Source organism: Budorcas taxicolor, chromosome 14 (assembly GCF_023091745.1).
Source record: "Budorcas taxicolor isolate Tak-1 chromosome 14, Takin1.1, whole genome shotgun sequence".
Taxonomy (NCBI): Eukaryota; Metazoa; Chordata; class Mammalia; order Artiodactyla; family Bovidae; genus Budorcas; species Budorcas taxicolor.
Window position 1 is genome coordinate 94562176 of NC_068923.1, and position 18122 is coordinate 94580297.

At 44.4% G+C, this 18122-nt stretch overlaps 1 protein-coding gene across 1 annotated transcript in view; it reads left to right on the top strand.

The window, feature by feature from the left end:
• The window catches only part of COL14A1 (collagen type XIV alpha 1 chain), a 226611-nt gene that overhangs the window by 107036 nt on the left and 101453 nt on the right, over positions 1-18122 (top strand). The window contains exons 23-25 of the mRNA XM_052651718.1: positions 567-683; positions 12463-12609; positions 16896-16952. Coding sequence (XP_052507678.1) covers positions 567-683; positions 12463-12609; positions 16896-16952 — 321 coding nt within the window. The remainder of the gene's footprint in view (positions 1-566; positions 684-12462; positions 12610-16895; positions 16953-18122) is intronic.

An 18122-nucleotide genomic window follows, 5' to 3' on the forward strand; every position in this document is an offset into this window, starting at 1 on the left:
AAGAATGCATGTATTTTTAATCATTTCCTGTTTGCTGTGCTAAATTTTTCCTTTTTAAATTTTCAGAAGTTTGTTCCTTCTCATTCAGTCATGTTTCGAGGGCAGCCTGTGTGAGCTGCTCCTGTTTGAGTGATTTCTCTTTTGTCCTCTTTGCTCTTCCCTTTTGTTTAAACCATAACTTTCTTTCAGTGGTTGATGAGTACATATTGTGTTTAACATTTTTGTTATGAAAGTATTATATATTAATTGTGGAATATTTTGAAAGCGCAGATTAATGAAGAGGGAAGATTTAAAATCACCCATAATTTCATCATCCATCACAACTGGCTTTTTCCAGACATATATTTCTTTTTTTGTTTACAGGGAACAGACAAACCCTATCATACATCACATTCTGCAACTGCTTTTTACAGTCATAAAATCGCTATCCTTTGTGTAACTTGGTGGGTTTCCTACCACTGGCTGTGGAACCTTGAATTCACATTTTACCAAAGTTGACTTCGGACTTGGGGATGATTGTGGCATTGTCTGCAGAGTGACCCAGTCGTGTTTCTGTCTCACTGCAGTGTTTCTGGGTGTGACCGACCTTCAGGCAGACGCGATCCAGACGACCAGCTTGTGTGCCCGCTGGCAGGTGCAGCGCCATGCCACCGCCTACAGGATTGTCCTGGAATCCCGCCAGGGTAAGTGTGACCCGTCACCCGCGCCTCTGCCACGCGCTCGCGTGCTCTGTGCAAGGTACTGCGGACAACACACTGCGAACTGGAGACAAACGCACTCTGCCGGAGGAGGCCACGCTATGCTGCGGGTCGTGCAGGACGCAGTCGGGAGGGCTGCTTAAGCCAGTTGCTTAATCTCTCCAGGTCTCCATTTGCCCGTTTACGGCTAATAGGCAGAACTGCAGTGTGGCTCTTGGGGCATCCTGTGAGGACTGAGCTGAGACCACCTGCGTGAAGTGTCTGCAGCTGTGCTCTGTGCATAGTAAACACCCAGGAAGTGTGGCTGCTGTTGGTGGTAGGAGTTGCTTAGGCAAGACTGACAACATGCCTTAAAACTGTACGGCGCTGTTATCTTGGTCCTTACTCTGTGGAGATCTGGGTTTGACTTCAGTGCTTCTCTCAGTGATTTTTTTTTTTTTTTTTTGACTTTTGGGGATAATTGATAAGCAGCAAACTCATTCAGGAGATGAAGTGATGTGTCTGTGCTATCCATGGGCAGTACGTTAGCATCAAAGCTCTCAAGTTCATCTACAGTTTCGGATTTGGCTTCAAAGGTGAAACACTTAAAATGTCTGCTTATTTTCAATAAAAGCATCAAGAACAATAACAAAAGACAGATTCTCCAAGAATGAGTTTCCAGGAACTGTTAATCTTGTTTCGTCATTGTGAGCATGAATAATATTCAGAAGATGGGATCAAATAATGAAAATTTCCTTGATCAGATTTGTATTGTCGGTAGGAAAGATTGTCTTGTTGTTTGGGGGGCGGGACAGAGCTGACATTACAGAATTCCAGATGGCATTTTTTAACCTTTCAAATTTGCTGATAAGGTCATTAATTTTGAAATAATTGATTAAGTCATCGCTGCTGCAGGCTCTCCTCTAGCACTGCAGGTGGAGGCCGCTCTCTAGGTGCGGGGCATGGGCCTCTTGCGTGGCTCCTCCTGTGAAACACAGACTCGGCACTCCGGCTTCCGGAGGTGCAGCGCAGGCTCAGCAGTTGTGGTTCATGGGCTCAGAAGCCCACGGCACGAGGAATCTTCCCAGACCAGGGATCAAACCTGTGTCCCCTGCACTGGCAGGTGGATTCTTATCCACTGGATCACCGGGGAAGTCTGCGTGATTGTTACTGTTTTTTTATTTCTGGATAAATGATAGATAAATGGTTTCCTCACTTAAAAAAGCAGAAAGGGCTAATTTTTCAGATCTGGATGGGACTTGTCTTTAGTTAGTAGCACACATCCCTGGCTATAACTACATTTAAAATGCAGAAATCCGCTTTTAATCTAATCCAGGAAGTGGAAAGCATAGTTTAGTAAAGTACTGAGAGTTTAGCAGAGTGCTGGAAATGAGCTGAAAATACAAGATAGAATATTAGAAACACAAGAAGGGATTTCTGCCAACACTAAGCAAGGCTTTGTCTCTGCAGGCGTGCTAATAAGCCACTGATTCCTTGATTCCCTGCGTGTGATCCTGTAAAGGGCCCTTAAGCCAGACATCGGGCTAAGCATATGGGAGTGGCTTTAATCTGCAATAAACATTGAATAAGGAAAAGTCAGGACAAATCACTTGGATTTTGTGGTAGTTTTCTGGGATGCTTAACCTGGAATGTCGGGTCCATGAATCAAGGCAAACTGGAAGTGGTCAAACAGGAGATGGCAAGAGTGAACATGGACATTCTAGGAATCAGCAAACTAAGATGGACTGCAATGGTGAATTTAACTCAGATGAGCATTATATCTACTACTGCGGGCAGGAATCCCTCAGAAGAAATGGAGTAGCCATCATGGTCAACAAAAGGGTCTAAAATGCTGTTCAGTTCAGTTCAGTCACTCAGTCGTGTCCGACTCTTTGTGACCTCATGGACCGCAGCACACCAGGCCTCCCGGTCCATCACCAACTCCTGGAGTTTACATGAGATGCAGTACTTGAATGAAATCTCAAAAATGGCAGAATGATCTCTGTTTGTTTCCAAGGCAAACTATTCAATATCATAGTAATTTGTCTATGCCCCCGACCAATAACGCTGAAGAAGCTGAAGTTGAACGGTTCTATGAAGACCTACAAGGCCTTCTAGAAACCAACACCCAAAAAAGATATCCTCTTCATTATAGGGGACTGGAATGCAGAAGTAAGCAGTCAACAGCTACCTGGAGTAACAGGCAAATTTGGCCTTGGAGTACAGAATGAAGCAGGCAAAGGCTAATAGAGTTTTGCAGGAGAACGCACTGGTCATAGCAAACACCCTCTCCCAACAGCACAAGAGAAGACTCTACACATGGACATCCCCAGATGGTCAACACCGAAATCAGATTGATTACATTCTTTGCAGCCAAAGATGGAGGAGCTCTATACAGTCAGCAAAAACACGACCGGGAGCTGACTGTGGCTCAGATCATGAACTCCTTATTGCCAAATTCAGACTGAAATTGAAGAAAGTAGGGAAAACCGCTAGACCATTCAGGTATGACCGGAATCAAATCCCTTATGATTATACAGTGGAAGTGAGAAACAGATTTAAGGGCCTAGATCTGATGGATAGAATGCCTGATGACTATGGACAGAGATTCGTGACATTGTACAGGAGACAGGGGTCAAGACCATCCCCAAGAAAACGAGATGCAAAAAGGCAAGATGGCTGAAGAGGTGTTACAAATAGCTGTGAAAAGAAGAGACACTAAAGGCAAAGGAGAAAAGGAAAGATATACCCATCTGAATGCAGAGTTCCAAAGAATAGCAAGGAGAGATAAGAAAGCCTTCTTCAGCAATCAATGCAAAGAAATAGAGGAAAAAAATAGAATGGGAAAGACTAGAGATCTCATCAAGAAAATTAGAGATACCAACATTTCATGCAAAGATGGGCACAATAAAGGACAGAAATTGTATGGACCTAACAGAAGCAGAAGATATTAAGAAGTGGCAAGAATACACAGAAGAACTGTACAAAAAAACATCTTGATGACCCAGATAACCACGGTGGAGTTATCACTCACCTAGAGCCAGACATCCTGGAATGCAAAGTCAAGAGGCCTTAAGAAGCATCATTACAAACAAAGCTAGTGGGGATGATGGAATCCCAGTGGAGCTATTTCAGATCCTAAAAGATGATGCTGTGAAAGTGCCACACTCAGTATGCCAGCAAATTTGGAAAAGTTGCCAGTAGCCACAGGACTGAAAAGGTCAGTTTTCATTCCAGTTCCAAAGAAAGGCAATGCCAAAGAATGCTCAAAGTACTGCACAATTGCACTCATCTCACACACTAGCCAAGTAATTCTCCAAGCAAGGGTTCAACAGTACATGAACCATGAACTTCCAGATGTTCAAGCTGGATTTAGAAAAGGCAGAGGAACCAGAGATCAAATTGCCAACATCCATTGGATCATTGAAAAAGCAAAAGAGTTCCAAAAAAAAAACCATCTACTTCTGCTTTATTGACTACGCCAAAGCCTTTGACTGTGTGGATCACAACAAATTGTGGAAAATTCTTCAAGAGGTGGGAATACCAGACCACCTTACCTGCCTCCTGAGGAATCTGTATGGAGGTCAAGAAGCAACAGTTAGAACTGGACATGGAACAACAGACTGGTTCCAAAGAGGAAAAGGAGTACGTCAAGGCTGTATATTGTCATCCTGCGTATTTAACTTATATGTAGAGTACATCATGAGAAATGCTGGGCTGGAGGAGGCACAAGCTGGGATCAAGATTGCTGGGAGAAATAGCAATAACCTTAGATACGCAGATGACACGACCCTTATGGCAGAAAGTGAAGAACTAAAGAACCTCTAGAGGAAAGTGGAAGAGGAGAGTGAAAAAGCTTAAAGTTCAACATTCAGAAAACTAAGATCATGGCATCTGGTCCCATCACTTCATGGAAAATACATGGGGAAACAGTGAAAGGCTTTATATTTTTGGACTCCAAAATCACTGCAGATGGTGATTGCAGCCATGAAATTAAAAGACACTTACTCCTTGGAAGGAAAGCTATGGCCAACATAGACAGCATATTAAAAAGCAGAGACATTACTTTGCCAACAAAGGTCCGTGTAGTCAAAGCTATGGTTTTTCCAGTAGTCATGTATGGATGTGAGAGTTGGACTGTGAAGAAGGCTGAGTGCCGAAGAACTGATGCTTTTGAACTGTGGTGTTGGAGAAGACTCTTGAGAGTCCCTTGGACTTCAAGGAGACACAACCAGTCAATCCTAAAAGAAGTCAGTCCTGAATATTCATTGGAAGGACTGATGCTGAAGCTGAAACTCCAATATTTTGTCCCCCTGATGCAAAGAACTGACTCTTTGGAAAAGATCCTGATACTGGGAAAGATTGAAGGCGGGAGGAGAAGGGGATGACAGAGGATGAGGTGGTTGGACGGCATCACCGACTCGATGGACATGAGTTTGAGTGAACTCTGGGAGCTGGTGATGGACAGGGAGGCCTGGCGGGCTGCAGTCTGTGGAGTCGCAGAGTCGGACACGACTGAGCTACTGAACTGAACTGAAGCAGAGTTAGGTGAAAGATATGCAACTGTTGACAATACCTATAAAGTCTTGAGGAGTCATGTTCCATTTATCTTTTTAAGACTAGCTGAGTCATACTTTAATATACAACAGTTGACAGTTATCACATTTGGTGGTACTTGTTAAGCCTTAGCGACATAGTAACTATGAAGATCACACATCCAAATTACCCCAGAGTATTTTCATGTAAGACACCATTTAAGAAGTTGACAGGATGGGACGGAGGCTCCTGCAGATAGTCATTAGCTTTCATTGAAAATCATGTTTATACAGATTGACATAAAGATATCAAAACTGTCTTTATCAAGAAATTAGTGAAATCCATCAGCGTATTTTTTTTTATTAAATGCTTTTACAAATAGCATTGGGATTCTTATCAGACAATGTGACTGATGTGTCTGATAACGTTGATCTGGTCACTTAAAACCTCAATAAGCTCTTGGTGGACCTCCCAGGTGACTCAGTTTAAAGAATCCTCCTGCAGATTCTGGAGATGCGGGAGATGTGGGTTCAGTATCTGGCTCGGGAAGGTCCCCTGGCGGAGGAAATGGCAGCCCACTCCAGGGTTCTCGCCTGGGGAATCCCATGGACAGAGGAGCCTGGCAGGTTACAGTCGATGTAGCTGCAAAGAGTCAGACACGACTGAGCGACTGAGTGTGTGCACACACACACGCGCGCGCGCGCGCACACACACACACACACACACACACACACACACAAGCTCTCGCTGAAGCCAAGTGTTTTACTAGAAATACGAGTCCCCGCTTCCTTCTTATCTTCTAGTTAAATTAATTTGTATTTTGCCAGGATTATTTTCAGGCTTCCAAAAACCTCTTCAGCTGAGCCTCAACAGTCTCAATTCAGCAAGAATGAACAAAAGTGTTGTTCAGTTTATTTTTCATCAGCAGTTATAGCTGAGCAATTTATTAGCCCAATGAGCCTACATCTTATTCACTCAGGTGTCCAGCTGCATATTATTAACCAACTAGACAGCAACAGATTCTAACTGATAGCCAGGGGTGGGAGTTAACGTGGGGGAATATGTTTCAATATTTTAACTTATACGATTTAGGGTAGGGAATAGTCTTTCCACTTTGTTTTTTTATTTAATTTTTATTGTGTACTGGAATACAGTTGATTTATAATGTCATGTTTGTGTTGGGTGTACAGCCACCGATTAAGCTGTACATAAGTGTGTGCTTTGGATTCTTTTCCCAGTAGGCTGTTAGAGTGCTGAGTGCTACAGGGTAGGTCCTTGCTGATTATCTATTGTATGTATATTACTGCGTATATGTTAATCCCCACCTCCTAATTCATGCCTTGAAGTCTTTCCACTTTGCACTGGGGAAGAATTGGGTTGAGTTTCTTTATCTCACAGAGCGATGTGATCCTCATTCCTGATCGCTGCTGTTGGACATGTGATCAGATGTGCCTTCTCCCACGGGTGCCTGCGTCCCTGGGCTCCGCTGTTTCACCTCGGGAACACCTCCCGCTGGCTACCCGTGCTGCCTCTGCAGAAGTGTCAGTCCTTCCGCTTCAACCAGAGGAGAAATTAGAGGGGACGGGACCCAGTTTCTCTGCATGATAGAGAAGAGCCTTACCCCAGGCTGGCTTATTTCTGAATGCCTCTGCCAAACTCCTGGGCTTCCCAGGTGGCGCTAGTAGTGAAGAGCCCGCCTGCCAATGCGGGAGCCGGAAGAGAGGCAGGTTCAGTCCCTGGGCAGGAAGATCCCCAGGAGGAGGGCATGGCAACCCGCTCCAGTGTTCCTGCCTGGAGAGTCCCATGGACAGAGGAGCCTGGCGGGCTGCAGTCCATGGGGCTGCACAGAGTCAGACACGACAGACGCGCCTCGGCACACGGGTACGCACTGCCAAAGTCCCACTGCCTGACGGGCGCCGCTCTCTCTGTGTTTTGAATCCCCCATGTCTGATCTCATGCACTTTTACTGAGATGAAGTCGGTAGATTTCTGCTCTAACCCGACAGCTGGTCAGTGTTCTTCTCTGAGCCTCCGTTTTTCCCAAATGACTTCTTTTGAGGACTTTTCCTGTGGTCATACCTATAAATCTCCAAGGAGTTTGTGAATAAAGCAGCAAGGCTATATCATTCAGGTGTGCTTGCTTTGTTTCTAAATGGTAAAAAGCACAAATAACAGGGACTCAGATGGAAAGGTCACCCATACCTAGCGCACCGAGACATCCCCCAGCGTCTGCCTCAGGCGCGTGGAAGCCGCGGGGTTCAGATGCCCTCGCCAAGGGGAAGCCGGACCGCATTCCCCGCTCTCTCTCCTCCGCCTTCCTTCTCAGCCAGACGGAGAGCCGGCCCGGTCATGTCCAGACGTACATCCTCCTAGCTTCAGCTTCACCGTCTTAGTTAGAAGGAAGCTCTTCTCTCTCAGCAATTCCCACAGAAGTCCAGGACCTCGAGTCATGTTGGCCTGGTTTGGGGTCGCATCCCCCTGAATCTGTCACTGAGTTCATGGAATATGCATGGACTCAACGGCGAGTGAGACCTGGCTCTTTCCCAGCCTGTGTCTGGGGAGAGCTGGGCGTTCTTACCCAGGCCTTCCCAAGTCAAAAGACCAGCGTCAGGTTCAACGAAAAAAAGATCACATGTTAGACAGGCAAAAACAACAGCTGTCCTCTACTTGTGTAAATATTATGACAGTTTTTTCATAGCCAAGAAGAAAGAAAAGAAAGATTACCAGAAGGATCAAGTCCTCTCTAGAGAGTGAAATCCAATATGCTTTCGAGTCAGGCATTAGACTTTCCAAATTAAACTGTAGGCTTTCGGTATTTTAGGACAGACCAGCGTTTGAGAGGCTCTGGGCTGGTTTTGAGTGCCTTGGAACCCCTGAGAGCCTCCGTCAGTTCTCCAGCCGCTGCAGAGTGCCATCTCTCTGCCCTGCCGTGTTTGAATCGACGTGGCACCTGCGGGTGGATGGAGATATGCACCTCACACTGTATTCCCTCCCTAATCCCGTTAACTTGGTAAATTTCTTTTTAGCCTGATTTTTTCCTAAGTTTCAAAGATGCTCACCTTGTCTTCTGTCTTTCGGCGCTGAAATGTCTAGTTCTCTGTCATCTATTAACCAGAATAGACAATTGCAGCATAGTGGAGAGCCTACATTATTAGGGACCAGATCCCAAAACAAAAGATCATATGAAGCGAGCCTGTTCCCAAGATTCAACTTTTTGAAGCACTGATACCATGTTCAGGGGTCACAGGATTTGAAAGACCCAGAGAGTGGAAAGCATGTATCATCAGATTCCAACTGAGTTTACTGGATCTGGGAACTTCTTTGCTTGTAGATCTCAGTAACCCCTCCTGAGCCACTTGGGAGTCAAATTGGTGCATTATAGTCACCCAAAGAATGTGTTTAGCATGACTTCATGAGAATGAGGGCTCAGTGACAGATTTTCCCCCTTGTTCCAAAAAAAAATATTAACTTCTGGCTTTTGGCACAAGAGGGCAAGGAAATTAGTCATCATTTGATCAGTTTAAATGCTTTTCTTTAAGGCAAGGCTGTGAGTCACACATGCAGACCCACCCCCGTGTGTGTACCCTGCTCTGTCAGCCTTGGGAGCAACCTGCTTCCGTTTCCTGTTAATTTCCCAGCGCTTGTTCCAGCTTCCCAATGATTCGTAGGCTTTGTTTTGTTATGCAGCGGTGAAACCTGTTTGTACTCTGTTGTCAAGGGTCTATAACGTACGTGGTATTCATGAGAAATAGAAGAAATGACAGAAAGTACATTTCTAGAATCAATTCCTGGAGAGTCTCACAAGTTTTTGTGGAGATAGGTAAAGACGATCCATGCATAGGATTTGGGAAACGTTTGTATTACAGGTGGCTCACAGAAGCTTGCAGGAGGCTCCAGAGTGGTTAGGGTCAAAATAAAGCTGCTGTTACCGGGTTCTGAGCCTAGGAACCCAAGGCTGAGCTTGGATATCAGCCAAGCAGAAGGCAGGGTTTCCTAATATTTTCTTACTCTTAAGTTCCTTTCACAGCTATTTAAATCTCACAAACACCTTAAATAGTTTCAATTTCATCATTTTCTATAATATCTAATAAAGAAAATATTGAGGTAGACCTATAATGTTTGAAAGAAATATATTACTAAACATATTATAAAGTTCACTTTTGAAGTTCTTTAATATTGACAATTATAAAAATAAATTTCAGATTCCATTCAACAGATGGCCTTACTTTAATTACATTTTTTAAAAATCATGATTTGTCCATGGATAAAACCTACTTCAGTGAACAATGCAGAGAAATAGAGGAAAACATTAGAATGGGAAAGACTAGAGATCTCCTCAAGAAAGTTAGAGATACCAAGGGAACATTTCATGCAAAGATGGGCTCGATAAAGGACAGAAATGGTATAGACCTCACAGAAGCAGAAGATATTAAGAGGTGGCAAGAATACACAGAAGAACTATACAAAGATCTTCTCAGCCCAGATAACCACGACGGTGTGATCACTCACCTAAAACTAGACATCCTGGAATGTGAAGTCAAGTGGACCTCAGGAAGCATCACTACGAACAAAGCTAGTGGAGGTGATGGAATTCCAACTGAGCTATTTCAGATCCTAAAACATGATGCTGTGAAAGTGCTGCACTCAATATGCCAGCAAATATGGAAACCTCAGCCGTGGCCATAGGCCTGGAAAAGGTCAGTTTTCATTCCAATCCCAAAGAAAGGCAATGCCTAAGAATGTTCAAACTGCCACACAATTGCACTGATCTCACACGCTAATAAAGTAATGCTCAAAATTCTCCAAGCCAGGCTTTAATAGTACATGAGCTGTGATCTTCCAGATGTTCAAATTGGATTTAGAAAAGGCAGAGGAACCAGAGATCAAATTGCCAACATCTGTTGGAAAGCAAGAGAATTCCAGAAAAACATTTGCTTCAGCTTTATTGACTATGCCAAAGCCTTTGACTGTGTGGATCACAACAAACTGTGGAAAATTCTTCAAGAGATGGGAATACCAGACCACCTGACCTGCTTCCTGAGAAATCTGTATGCAGGCCAGGAAGCAACAGTTAGAACCAGTTCCAAATTAAGAAAGGAGTATTTCAAGGCTGTATATTGTCAACCTGCTTATTTAACTTATATGCAGGGTACATCATGAGAAACGCCAGGATGGATGAAGCACAAGCTGGAATCAAGATTGCTGGAAGAAATATAAAAAACCTCAGATACGCAGATGACATCACCCTTATGGCAGAAAGTGAAGAGGAGCTAAAAAGCCTCTTGATGAAAGTGAAAGAGGAGAGCGAAAAATTTGGCTTAAAGCTCAACATTCAGATAACTAAGATCATGGCATCCAGTCCTGTCACTTCATGGGAAATAGATGGGGAAACAATGGAAACAGTGTCAGACTTTATTTCGGGGGGCTCCAAAATCACTGTAGATAGTGACTGCAGCCATGAAATTAAAAGACACTCCTTGGAAGAAAAGTTATGACCAACTTAGACAGCATATTAAAAAGCAGAGACATTACTTTGCTGAAAAAAGTCCTTCTAGTCAAAGCTATGGTTTTTCCAGTAGTCATGTATTGATGTGAGAGTTGGACTATAAAGAAAGCTGAGTGCTAAAGGATTGATGCTTTAAAACTGTGGTGTTGGAGAAGACTCTTGAGAGTCTCTTGGACTGCAAGGAGATCCAACCAGTCAATCCTAAAGGAAATCAGTCCTGAATATTCATTGGAAGGACTGATGCTAAACCTCCAATACTTTGGCCACCTGATGTGAAGAACTAACTCACTGGAAAAGACCCTGATGCTGGGAAAGACTGAAGGTGGGAGGAGAAGGGGACGGCAGAGGATGAGATGGTTGGATGGCATCACCAACTCAATAGATATGAGTTTGAGTAAGCTCCGGGTTTTGGTGATGGACAGGGAGGCCTGGCGTGCTGTAGTCCATGGGGTTGCAAAGAGTCAGACACGACTGAAGTGACTTAGCACAGCACATGGTATATTCAGTTCAGTTCAGTTCAGTTCAGTTGCTCAGTCGTGTCCGACTCTTTGTGACCCCATGAATCGCAGCACGCCAGGCCTCCCTGTCCATCACCAACTCCCGGAGTTCACTCAGGCTTACGTCCATCGAGTCAGTGATGCCATCCAGCCATCTCATCCTCTGTTGTCCCCTTTTCCTCCTGCCCCCAATCCCTCCCAGCGTCAGTCTTTTCCAACGAGTCAGCTCTTCGCATGAGGTGGTCAAAGTACTGGAGTTTCAGCTTTAGCATCATTCCTTCCAAAGAACACCCAGGGCTGATCTCCTTTAGAATGGACTGGTTGGATCTCCTTGCAGTCCAAGAGACTAATGGAAATTAAAGCAACATCCTCTGAGACTGGACTTCTAAGTTTGGAATTTACATTTTAGTTCAGCTACTTAGTGTATGGACTTGCGTAAACTACTAATTTTTCTGGTCTTCAGTTTCTTGTCTTTAAATTGGGGATAATTATAAGGATCAAATGAATTAATACATGTAAAATCCTTAGAGCAGTGCCTGCTGTGTGGTGAGTGCTAAGTACATGTTGGCCATTGTTACCTTTGTTGTGCTTTTATCGTTAAACACCAAGCACAGAGCCTGGTGGTCTTCCCTCGTGGTGCTAGAGGTAAAGAACCTGCCTGTCCATGCAGGAGACATCCTAAGAGACACAGGTTCGATCCCTGGCCTGGGAGGGTCCCCTGGAGGGGGTCATGGCAACCCACTCCAGTATTCATGCCTGCAGAATCTTGTGGATAGAGGAGCCTGGTGGGCTACAGTCCATGGGGTCGCAAAGTGTCGGTCATGACCAAAGTGCTTAGCCTGCACACACAGAGCCTGGTACTAAAATAAGCTCTCAGTCATATTGGGAATCCTAATTTTTAAAAAATAATATATTTACCTCCGCACCTGTCCAAAAGATCAGTGCAGATGTGTGCATATAATTATAAACAGGAACAATTCTCTATTTGTTAAGTCCTCAACAGCCTTTTACTAGTCAATCTCATTTCTGAACATATAAAATTCAATTTTCAATTATTAAAGAAAAACAGTGGATATATTAATTCTTTAAAAAAAAGATACAATCACTCAAACAAGTTTAATTCATTCTGGAGTTATCTGAATAGGCCTTACATACTAAGTGTTTTAGAAGCAAATCCTCTATTGGTGGCTATTAAAAAAAAATTCATGTATGTATGTTTTGTCATATATGTTTTGTTTTGATTATAGATACACAAAAGCAAGAATCCACTTTGGGTGGCGGGACAAACAGGCATTGCTTCTATGGACTTCAGCCTGATTCAGAATATAAAATCAGTGTTTACACAAAGCTCCAGGAGATGGAGGGACCCAGCGTGAGCATAATGGGAAAAACACGTAAGTCAAAGGCGTTCTCTCTTGAGCCCTGTATCCCTGAACAAGCAGTATTTTAGGAACATGGTTTTGGTTCAGAAGCCTTATTCCGTCTATGAAAACATTAGCCACTGTGCCCTGGAATATCTGTGCTACCAACGCTGCTCTTTGTACCCAGCCCCGGAACTCACTGCCTGTGGCCCGCTGTCTGTGGATTTCCCCAGCTCTGCCTGTTGCCCCAGGGGACTGTAAGGCCGTAGGCAGGCAAAGTGCTTGAAACAATGGCCCCTATTGTGAGGCTTCCATCAGGAACATCTGTGGGGCCTGGAGTGTGAGATGAAGTGTAAGAGCTGGGTCCTGACACTGGAACAATGGCCCAGCACTCCAGCCTCGGGGGTGGGAGTGGGGCCAGGACGTGCCAGCTGGCCGACCCGGCCTTGCCTCCTCAAGAGGCTCTGACGCTTTTTCCAAATTGGCAGGGGATCTGACGCACGCAAGGGAAAGGCAGAGTCTAAAAGGGAAACAGAGCACTTTCTACGCAGTCTAAATGGCAAGGAAGGTGGTAACTGCCTGGTACCCTTTTAATCAAAGATTCCTGACCTAGAGGCCATAAGCATTGAAGTGGTTTGATTGGTACTGAATTCTGGGAGATACTGGTGTGTCCCCAACTCAGTGTCTTGACCTTAAACTTGCAGTCCTCAAGGACTGGTGTCCGAATAGGTGGCCGACGATCTCTCTCACGTGTCTGGCGTTTAGAAAGTTCCGCTACCCAGCTGTATAGGTCTTTCAGTTTCTCTGTACACACACAAAAAATCACCATCAATATACAATCTTCAAACACAGACAGTGAAAGTGTAGCTAGTGGAATCATCTGCTTTCCAGCACGAGGACTTTATTTCATAACACTGGAAGTCAACATTTTACATCACGTGTATTTTTGAGGTATACTTTGCACTCCTTAAGATTCACCCCAAGTGTACAAGTCAGTGACTTCTGGCACATTTTGAGAGCTCTGCAGCCTTCGCTGCAGCTCAGTGTTGGGACGTTCCCACCGCCTGGAGATCCGTCAGGCTCGTCCGCAGCGAGCCCTCCTCCCACAGTCGGCTCCAGGCAGCCTACGTTCTGTTCTTACACATTTGTCTCTTCCAGACATTTCGTAAAAATGGAAGTATGCGACAGGTAGTCTTTTGCGTCTGGTATCTTTCGCTCAGCGTGTGTTTTTGAGTTTTATCCATGTTGGAGAACGTAGCAGTCTCTTCTTGAGTTTTATTGCTCATTAGAATTTGGTTTTGGGCAGAGGATTATATAATTTTGAAATTATTAGATGCCTGTTAGGGCTTCAGATTTAAAGTCTAAAAAGCTTGTGTGGGGTCCTTTTCTCCATTGTTGCCTTAGGCAGTTTAACGTCTCTGAGCTGCTGTTTGCTTACAATAAAATTAAATACCTTTTTTCTTAGCTTAGTTTGGTGGTGGTAAAGATCCACTGGAAAGACCCCGCTGAGGACTTTGCAACTGCATTTTATTTTATTGAACAAATATTTTTGGTATCGCTCTTCTTCCCTTTAAATAAAAAATCTTTAGGCCACACCGTGTGGTGTGCAGGGCCTGAGCTCCCCACCAAGGGGTGGTCTTGCGCCCTGCAGTGGGAGTCGGGGTCCTAACTCCGGGCCATCAGGGAAGTCCCTCTTGCTGTCTTCCTGAAAGTCAGAAACCACAGCCATGCGGTTAGAGCTCCCATCACACATGTTTTCTCTGGGCCATTTTTTTTTTTTTTTTAAGTTTTAAAGTATTCTCGAAAATTCGAAAGCTCTGACAACACAGGGCTCACATATCCTCATGCAGCTAAACGTATGGAAAGCTAGTAACTTCCGCGTCTTTGGACAGTGTACACGCTCTGAAGTTTGTTATTCCTGAATGTTTAGGCAGAGTTCTTTGCTCCCATTCATTATGTGCCTGACCTCTAAAAATATTTGAGTTGGGGCCCCTGGTCTAGTTCGGCTTCCCTTAACCCTAACCTCACCACTGTTAACGGCCCGTCCAGGATTCACTTGGAAAGCTCTGCTTGATGTAAACGTTTTCCTTGTGTGGGGACTTCTGCCATCGCAGAGCTTCTACCCACTGGCCCCAGCTCAACCTCCGAGAGCAAATGCAGACCGAGACTGTTCCCTCCTCTGGGACAGCTTCTCCCAGACTCGAGGACGGGGACCACCTGTGTGCCCGCAGAGGATATAAGCACTCTCGCCAGTTCACTGTGGTTCTTACCAAGAGGTTCTTGGGCCAGATGTTCTGACCAAACATATTAATCTGGCTGCCACAGGCACTCGTGGATTTGGTTCTCGAATTTATTGACTGAACTTGCGATTTATCTCAGCTTTTCACATTGAAGAAAATGCACCATTATAAAGACAACCAGCTGCTTCCACAGATTTTAGGCTTTAGAAATATTTTATAGTGCTTTCAAACATGTTTTGCAATCCTAGTTTTAATACTAAAATGTCTCAAATGTTTTTACTTGTGAAAATTTTTAGTTGCCAAAAAATTGCCTTTAAAATATCAAAGTGGTTTCCTCTGTCTCTAATAACGCAACAGAATGCACAGAGTGTGTTGCCACCTTCCTTCTTTTGCCATCCTGCTCTTGTTTTGTCTTTCTTCTGTATTTTGGCCATGCTGTGTGGCGCATGATACGGTTTCCTGACCAGGGATCAAACCTGGGCCTCTTCAGTGAAAGCATCGAATCCTACCCACCAGGCCACCAGAGGATGCCCCCCTTTTTTCATTTTTTCTTCCCCTCCAAGCTCATTTATATCAGCTTGATCTCCTCCAAGAAATTCTGCCTGTTGTATGTAGTTATGTGTGTGTGTATTAGATATATTACTGCATAGATATATATAGATAAACCTGTATTAATCAGTTAAATAGAATTTTTTGTTTCACAAATGGGATCATACCATTGTATTCTGTTTCATTTCATATAATAACTAATCTGAAACATTTTTCTGTATCAGTAATACAGTTACCTCATCCCTTTAAAGGTTGAATTGCTTTACTCAATAATGTCATTTTATTGGTTCCTGGAATTGGAAGAGACCTTAACATTCATCTCCTCCAACCTTCCTGCCAGTGAAGGTGCCCCCTTACAGCATTCACAGCGAACAGCCTGCCTGAGCTCAAATCCTTCCAGCTGTTTGGCGCTTACTGTCTCCAGAGGCTAAACATCCCCCTGATTAGTTGAGAGTTTTCCCTTGTATTATACTGGGATCGGGGAAAGCAATGGCACCCCACTCCAGTACTCTTGCCTGGAAGATCCCATGGGCAGAGGAGCCTGGTAGGCTGCAGTCCATGGGGTCACTAAGAGTCGGACACAACTGAGCAACTTCACTTCCACTCTTCACTTTCATAAATTGGAAAAGGAAATGGCAGCCCACTCCAGTACTCTTGCCTGGAGAATCCCAGGGATGGCGGAGCCTGGTGGGCTGCCGTCTATGGGCTTGCACAGAGTCGGACGTGACTGAAGCGGCTTAGCAGCAGCAGCAGCATACTGGGATAAGAAAGATAATATTCTCAAGTTTTCTTTAGTGTCAAATAAGAATTTTTTAAAAAAGAATATGCAAAAAATAACATTAGGATGTTTACTCCACTTAACGATGCCGTAGCTTCCTGGTGCCCTGCCATGTGAATTGGTAGGAAAGTCACAGCTCTTATGTGACCATGTCCATGGCCTTTAACCTAACCGCACCTCTGCGCTTGACACGTTTCTCAGCCCCCCTCACCCGGGTTACACTGATCAGGACGCGCTGCAGCCTCCCACGGTCCTGCTGTCTGGTTCTCAGAGCTGAGTTTCCCAGGCGCGGTCTGACCACGGCCGAGGGTGAATCGGCTCTTGGGGCCCATGTCCTGAGAATGCAGGGTGAACAGGGAGGAGGTGCTCGTGGACGTGGACTGATGGTCCGTCTTCAGGCAGAAGGGAGCTGCTCTGTAGTGAAAGCAGCAGAGACTCGTCTGGAATAGGCTGGAGGGCCCCGCCTCAAAGCAGCGTTGAAGCCACTTTGAACTGACGGTTTGACTGCGCCGACTCCTGCTGGGTGAACTGGACTGTGGCAAAATGGCATTTCAAGCCTTCGGTCTGCGGTTGAGGAGATGGTTGGAACCAGCTTTCATGGGCTTTGGCTGATTTACAGCGGGCCCTAAATTCACTAAGTTCTCAAAGAAGACAGCTGTCAGAATCATTGACTCCCCCGAAGAGTTATGACTCCATGACCTCCCTCTCTTCACAGATGAGACGGTTAACTGATGTTCTTCTCTGCTTTTCAGAATCGCTTCCTACTCAGCCACCGACGTTCCCTCCAACCATCCCACCAGCAAAAGAAGGTAAAAAACATGATGTAATCATGATGTGATTTTAGGTTTTGGATTTCTGTTGGATTTGTTTGTTTCTTCATTTAAAAACCAAGGTATTAATAAAAGATAGTTTCGCCTTAATACAAGTGCTTATATCAGACCCTTAGGGGGAACAGATTTGCAATGAGTAGCAAGTAAGACATAGCGATCTAATGTGCAGTGTTAAGAATGTAGGCAACAGTATTGTACTATAATTATGTGCTGAGACAGAGGTGCTAAATATCACTACGTCAACCAAAGTACAATATATAAATGTAAATAAACATACATTATGCACAACGTAAATTACATATAAACAAATGTAAATTATAAATATAAATCAAATTAACATATTGTGTACTTTAAATCTTTGCAGTGTTATATGTCAAATATACTCAATAAAAAGCCACCTAAAAGTAGAATCTGCACACACAAAGTAGATTTTCAAACAGAGTTCTTTCATAGCTATTTCATTGAAAATATCAGAATGGGACACGTTTGCCAAGGAAGAGTAGTTGTGTAGCCTGGGGGTGTAGGTTATAACTGTGTAGGTTATGATTGTGTAGCCGTGTAGGTTGTGATTGTGTAGCTGTGTAGATTGTGATTGTGTAGCTGTGTGGGTTGTGATTGTGTAGCTGTGTGGGTTGTGATTGTGTAGCTGTGTGGGTTGTGATTGTGTAGTTGTGCGGGTTGTGATTGTGTAGCTGTGTGGGTTGTGATTGTGTAGCTGTGTGGGTTGTGATTGTGTACCTGTGTAGGTTGTGATTGTGTAGCTATGTGGGTTGTGATTGTGTAGTTGTGCGGGTTGTGATTGTGTAGCTGTGTGGGTTGTGATTGTGTAGCTATGTGGGTTGTGATTGTGTAGTTGTGCGGGTTGTGATTGTGTAGCTGTGTGGGTTGTGATTGTGTACCCGTGTAGGTTGTTATTGTGTAGCTATGTGGGTTGTGATTGTGTAGTTGTGCAGGTTGTGATTGTGTAGCTGTGTGGGTTGTGATTGTGTAGCTGTGTGTGTTGTGATTGTGTAGCTGTGTGGGTTGTGATTGTGTAGCTTTGTAGGTTGTGACTCTGTAGACCGGGGTCGCAGTGTTCCAGCTCACTGCAGAAATGCTGCTCCCGGTTGTGTTTCTCTGTCTTCATCACAAGTTTGTCTTCACCTCTTA